The following is a 7,115-nucleotide window of genomic DNA, read 5'->3' on the forward strand; positions in this document are numbered from 1 at the left end:
ATCTTGTATCTCACGCATCGAGTGGGCCATTAATGAGCCGTGATCTCCTAGACTGGGCTGGCTAGGTCCATAGCCAAGTGATAAGAGGTTATTTTGTTGTATGCGATGGAGAGTACATATTATTCAAGACTCGTGGTGCAAGGAACTTCTCGTGGTGGTACGGTTTGGGCTTCAAGTTTGTGGGCCGACGCTATTGGACTGCGGCCGACCTCTAGAAAAACATGGGCTACTTTCGTAACATTTGAATATACTAAGTTTCGCGCCAATACAAGTTATTCCACTTTTAACTCATACAAACTAGCCATTCTTGGACCAATGTGCAAAATTAGTCTATAGTATCTACCAAACGAGACGACAATCATATTTTCAAAAAAAAAAGAGATTAGGCCAGAACCAAAATAATTACAATTCCTTCCACCTCAGTAAACTCCCAAACTACGATGAAATTTCCAAAATGGGTGACCATGATCATGACCAAGCAACGAAAAGTAAAACACCAACCAAGTGACAGCAGGTGAATGCGTTGAACAGAGGAGGACGACGGCAGCAGCCGCCAGGAAGCCGGCGACGCAGCCATGAAATGAAACAACAAAACCGACCATCCCCGTCGCACTCCGCCCCCTCGAATTTCCTGAAATCACATTACTACATTCCTCCCACGAGCGTGGGCCCCACCGCGCGTACCAGTACTAGTCTCCGAGAGAGATCAGTCGGCGGACTCGCAGAGTCACTCGGTCGCCAGTTCGCCACTGACTGACCCAGACAAAGCTCCCCACCACCACCGCTCCCGTCTCGCTTGGCGCTTCGAGGAGGTCCAGGGTCCGGGTCCGGGTCCTCGTCGGCGACTGCCTTGCCGAGGAGATGGCCTTCCTCCGCCGCTCCGCCACCACCGCCGTCCTCTTCGCTCTCCACATCCTCCTCACCACCGCCTCCGTCGCGTCCTCGCCGTCGTCCCTGCCGGAGCAGCAGCAGGACGACATGCCGGCGCTGCTCCACCTCAAGCGCGCCCTCACTTCCGGCGTCGGCTCCGGCTCCGGCGACGCTCTCCGCCAGTGGTCGCCCGAGTCCGGTGTCCACCACTGCTCCTGGCCGGGGGTCACCTGCGACGCGCGGTCCGGCCGCGTCGTGGCGCTCGCGCTCGGCGGCCGCCTCGGCGGGGAGCTGTCCCCGGCGGTCGGTCGCCTCACCGAGCTCAAAGCGCTCTGCTTTCCCTCGGCCGGCCTCGGCGGCGAGATCCCTCCGCAGCTCTGGCGGCTGCGGCGCCTCCAGACGCTCAACCTCGCCGGTAACTCCCTCCGTGGCCGCCTGCCGGCCACCTTCCCGGAGGGGCTGAAAAGCTTGGACCTTTCCGGGAACCGGCTGAGCGGGGCAATCCCGCCGGCGCTGGGGAGCTGCGCGGCGCTCCGGCGCCTCCGCCTGGCCTCCAACTCGTTGGACGGGACCATCCCGCCGCGGATTGGGAAGCTAGCGCGGCTCCGCGTTCTGGACCTGTCTGGGAACAGGCTCACCGGCGGCGTGCCGCCGGAGCTCCTCCACTGCAGGGGCCTCGTCAGGATGGATCTCAGTGGGAACTTGCTCCACGGCCGGCTGCCCTCAGGCCTCGCGGAGCTCAAGAACCTCAAACTTCTCTCATTATCCGGCAACAATTTCAGTGGTGAGTTACCTTCCGGTTTGGGCCAGCTCGGGTTACTGGAATTTCTTAATCTGATCTGACCAACAATTCTCTTTCAGGCGAGGTTCCTGTTGATCTTGTCAACAACAAACAATCCGGGGAAGAGACAACTGCTGCAGCTGTTAATGCTGCTGATGCCGTCTCACCAGTTCATGTAATTACTGCACATTCAGTTACTGGTGAACTGTTTCCTGTTTCTCCTATACCAACAATTACCCGTCAGCTGACTGAGACAGGGCCGGGCACTTCTAATGGCAGCACCAGCAGCAGTGGCAGCAATGGTGATGGTGGCTTGGGAATCAAAGAGATTGCTGCCATAGCTTCAGCATCAGCCATTGTCGTGGTTCTGTTAGTTGCACTCACCCTGTGCATCTGTACAAGGAAATGGCCTCTGAGACCATCAAAGCGCTCTGCTAGGACAAGGGAAGTCAAGGTTTTTGCAGATGTTGACATTGGAGCCCCCCTGACATATGAGGCTGTTGTCCGCGCTACTGGGAATTTCAATGCTAGCAACTGTATTGGCAGCGGTGGCTTTGGCGCGACATACAGAGCCGAGGTGGCACCTGGAGTTCTTGTGGCAATAAAGAAGCTTGCGATTGGAAAGAAGCATGGCGACAAGGAATTCCAAGCAGAAGTGAGGATCCTTGGGCAATGCCGTCATCCTCAACTTGTCACTCTCCTGGGGTACCACATCAGCGAGTCGGGGATGTTTCTGATATACAACTATCTGCCAGGTGGCAACCTGGAAAGGTTCATACAAGAGAGGGGTAAGAGGCCAATCAGCTGGAGAAGGCTTCACAAGATTGCTCTGGATGTTGCCTGTGCGCTTTCATACATGCATGACGAATGCGTCCCCCGCATTCTGCACCGGGATGTCAAGCCAAACAACATATTGCTCGACAATGAATGCAACGCCTACCTTTCTGATTTTGGATTGGCGAGGTTTCTCCGGAACTCAGAAACGCATGCGACAACAGATGTTGCTGGTACTTTTGGTTATGTGGCTCCTGAGTATGCAATGGCATGCCGGGTGTCTGACAAGTCAGATGTCTACAGCTTCGGAGTTGTGCTGCTGGAGCTGATTTCAGACAAGAAAGCACTGGACCCATCATTTTCTCCATATGGAAATGGTTTCAACATTGTCCACTGGGCTGTGAGGCTTATCCAGAGAGGCAGGGTTCGCGACTTCTTCATCGAAGGCTTGTGGGAGAAGGCCCCACATGATGATCTGGTTGAGTTCCTGAACCTGGCGGTCCGGTGCACGCAGGAGTCTCTTGCTTCTAGGCCCACAATGAAGCATGTTGTTCGACGCCTAAAGGAACTCCGACCGCCTTCTTACTAGGAAGACAAGGCACTCAACGCCTAAATACTTACCTAAGAAGAACTGATGGGCTGATAGCTAGGTTTGATCCCCTGCAAAGCCAAAGGGGGTAGTAGCTGTGGTAAGGAGGTAAGGAGGTGCCATCAATTTTATCTCCTCAGCAGCCTCCTCTCCACCGTATTTTACTGATGGATAACATTCTAGGTAGATGAATGCTTCCTCTAAAAAAATGAAAAAATATAGAAAAAAAACATGAAAAACAAAGAAAACTGAATGCTTCAACAGTTCTGCAACTACATAACATTTGAGCGAGATTACTTCTTTTCCTGCATGATTGATGAGAAAAAGGGGTAATGATATGTAGTTTCAGAACTGTTGAAGCATTTGGCCTTCTGAAATCTTGTAAATATTGTCAGTGAAGTTTGACATGTATGGATTGATGATTGTGTTGGTATGTTAAACTGTTCTTGTTTCATGGCTTGAATCGTACATAGAACGAGGTAGCTCACAATTTGTGATCGTGAGAACGAGATAGCAGACGCTAATTACAGACGCTGCTAGCTGCAGCTGCCAATTTGCAGATGCTGTTGCTGCACTCTGCCTCGTACCGTTGCTAGTAGTTGCAGAATGCATAAGCCGGCCAAGTGAGCAGCCATCCTCTGCTTCTTCCTTTGCCGGCGCCTCTGCCATTGGTCTGATCCTCAGGTGGGACGGCCGGTGTTCAGAAAACGAAATATTTACGTCAGGCGTAGCCAATCGAGGGACAGTTCAGATCGCTTCAATCTTTTGGGTACTAGAAAGTAGAAACTAGACAAGCTTTGGTGAGGCCTTGCTCTGATATATGTCAGTGTTCATCATCCATTCCTGAGAAGGAAGGAACAAGCATCAGCACATCAACTGCTTACTGAAGCATTTGTGCTCAAATCAGGGGTTTTGAAACCCTGCATCTCCTTACAATGCAGCAGAGGGGTTTGGTTTAGGAGATATAAATTGACTCGTGCTTCGCTGACCTCCTTAGATTTTTAATACAAGCTAGGTCCAAAGAGACAGGGAACCATTGCTGACTTCCATATAATTGAGAAGAAACTTCACAACACATACTATCTAGAAGCATCACTTAATTCCGTTCCTAACCACTCACAGCCAGGCTCTAGTAGGCAAACCAGATGCCGTGCTGGAAGCTTGGCCAGCAGCTTCCTCCTGTATTTAGGCTGTAAACAACGCAACCTGAACCAGCGCCTTCTCATTGCTTTTCTCCAGTTGCTAACAGCGACAGCACAAGCTTTTGGTCAGTCGGTCCACATCTAGTAATTAAGAGGCAACGAAAAACCAAGAATTAGGAAATAATCTAGTACCAAAATAGTAGCAAAGGGTATCTAACACGCACCTCAAAGAAACAACACGCTGTCTGTAACATCATTTGTGAAAATCACTAGGGACCATCTATTTTTGGTACCAATCAGCACTGTACATATACAGTTGGCAGAGGGGAAAAAAGGCATTTTGAACACAGCAGGCCCTAAAGGCACCGTGCATTCACAAAGAAACCAGAAGGCATTCACATGCGAGATTCGGTAATGATGTGATGTGATTGCTCGGAAGCAGTGGGAATCCGTCAGGTTTAGGGTTTAGCGGCTAATAGTAACATCATTTTGGAAAAATCAGTGGGAATCCGTCAGGTTTTCTTGTCCATCCCAATCATGTCCAGGTAAAAGGAGTTGAGTGCAGATGCATCCAAACTCCGAAAAGGGATGCCAGAAATACTGGAGGAACATTAGGAAAAACAAAAAACAAAATACAAGTCATGCTGATTTTGACAGTGGATCTCCAGCTGGGAGCTAGGAGTATGTAGTATAACCCTTTTTAGGGATGCCAGATTCAGCATCTCACCAAACATGCTTTTCCAAGTGAGAATTTTTTGGGTGTGCAACTACAATCAGCCCTTGTTTAGTTTCTGAAAAATTTTACAAATTTTTTTTCAGATTCTCTGTCACATCGAATCTTTAAACGTATGCATGGAGTATTAAATATAGATGAAAATTAAAACTAATTGCACAGTTTAGTCGAAATTGACGAGACGAATCTTTTGAGCCTAGTTAGTCCATAATTAGACAATATTTATCAAATACAAACGAATGCGGAGGAGCTAGGATTGTGCACCTCTAGCGATGAATGCCGTCCTGGCTTCCGCCGGCGCCGGGGGGCCGGCGGCGCCGGCGAGTCGGTGACTGTCGCTGCGCTGGTCTAGAGGGAGGGAGCGTGACGGCCGCCGCCTAGCGCGGACGGAGGAGATCGGTGGCGGGTCGCGAGGAACCAGGTCGAGTTTCTTTCTTTTTTTCTTGCAAACATGAAATCATCAATAATTGGATTGGAGCAGCAAGCTCGTTTTCATAATAACACCCAATTCAATAAGACGACGTACTGAAAAAACTGAATGCTGGCATGTCACGTCGAATACAATTGTTACAATACAAACAAACAAGTGACTGCATCTGATCCTGCTAGCAGGGACGACAATAATAACGTTCCTCAGGGAATTAACTTGACCATCGAAATTGTTTGTTTGGAACTCAGCTTTGCTAGCTCTTCCGATCTCTTGAGCAGCAGCGTCAGTGATTAATTGCTTCTACTCGAGTTTCCAGTTGGGGTCAGTGTCCGTGATGGGAGGCTGACCAAAAGGGCGCTCTCTCACGTAATTAACGCTGAATAACATCGTCTGCAGTGGCAAGGCTCTCCAGGTACAGACGAAGAGTCGAAGATCTCCATCAGGTGCTGCTCATGGGACATTGTTAAGCCAATGTAACTACTTCTTATTAGTCTGACGGAGTCGATCGAAGCTTATATCATTATAAAAAAAGGAAGCTTATTAGGAATGAAAAAGACAGTACTGGATTGCGCAGAGCTTTGTAATGGGGAATCGTCGACGAGGAGAGTGTTTGAGGGCGACAAGTCCCCCTGCTGCCAGGGAAGATGATCAGGCTCCTCCTTGTCCCACAGCTTCTTCAGCTCCTTGAGCACCAGCGTTTTCTTTGTACCGGAATCGATCAGGACACCCGGCAAAATGAGAGAAACGAATGTCATAGGATAGGACGAACTGAGTATTGCAAAAAAGCAACAAAGAAAACGCATAGCAGATTCAATGGTAATGTTTAAACTGCTGGTTATGATCGATTACTAGGAGTAGTATATATACTAGGTATAGTAAGGGGAAGCGATGAATGTAATGCAACAGACAAGCCTGATGAGTGGGATTAGTTCTCCATGCATGCAGTACTTACCCAACAAAACAGCAGATGATCGATGTTTCAGATCTTTCATCAGGATAATAACAACTGCGGTCGACCCGACCTTTCACAAGTGAGCGTTGTGCTTGTCTTGGTTGATATCGGCGAGCAGGCCATTATAAGATCCAGGATAAGTAGCTGCTTCTTCCTCCTTTGTGCTGCTGCTACCTCAAAGAAAAGAGTAGTGGAGACCCTCTTGGTGAGCCCATGTTCTGAACCCTGCGACATGGAGGACTTGGACTTGGTCAGCATCCTTCTCGTCAGTGGAACCACCATGATCTCACCACCCCAATCTGGTTTGTAATTAGTAAGTATCATATCATATCATATCACCATCCTTCCGATCAGTAGCACAGAGTTTTTTTTTTTGTAAGTTAATACCAGAATTACATTTGGATGTGCGATTTTATTTTATATGGGCATGAAGCATGATCTTTCAGCAGACGGGCTCTCAGGTTCAGGTTGTGAAAGCTTACAGGTAGAGGGAATCGAGGCCCAGATGAGAGACTTAAAAAAAAGAAGGAAAAAAAATATCGCCGTTGCCGGGGATCGAACCCGGGTCACCCGCGTGACAGGCGGGAATACTCACCACTATACTACAACGACTTGCTTGTACATTTGTAGGCTTAATATTTTTTTTGATACGATCATAGCGTTGCTTTTAACACAGAGACAAGAAGGGGTCTTGGCCCCCCTTCTTCCATGTTTTGTCACCGCTAAGCTATGCACTGCCATTAAGCTCGGTCATTGATGTATATGCACACTTATCTCTTGTTGGTGCAAAAACTATTCTGCAAACACAAAGGGCTAATACCCGATTCAAACGTTAAGGCGTGCC

The 7,115-nt window shown here is 49.0% G+C and overlaps 1 protein-coding gene and 1 non-coding gene across 2 annotated transcripts; one reads left to right on the forward strand and one right to left on the reverse strand.

Moving 5' to 3' along the window:
- On the forward strand, positions 737-3,468 carry LOC8054530 (LRR receptor-like serine/threonine-protein kinase RPK2). Its single transcript, XM_002459186.2, has 2 exons — positions 737-1,654; positions 1,732-3,468. The coding sequence occupies exons 1-2, from the start codon at positions 862-864 to the stop codon at positions 3,012-3,014; spliced, it is 2,076 nt and encodes a 691-aa protein (XP_002459231.1). The 5' UTR covers positions 737-861; the 3' UTR covers positions 3,015-3,468.
- On the reverse strand, positions 6,812-6,883 carry TRNAD-GUC. Its single transcript has one exon. It is a non-coding gene; the product is annotated as a tRNA-Asp (tRNA).

The sequence above is a fragment of the Sorghum bicolor genome, chromosome 2 (genome assembly GCF_000003195.3).
Source record: "Sorghum bicolor cultivar BTx623 chromosome 2, Sorghum_bicolor_NCBIv3, whole genome shotgun sequence".
Classification (NCBI taxonomy): Eukaryota; Viridiplantae; Streptophyta; class Magnoliopsida; order Poales; family Poaceae; genus Sorghum; species Sorghum bicolor.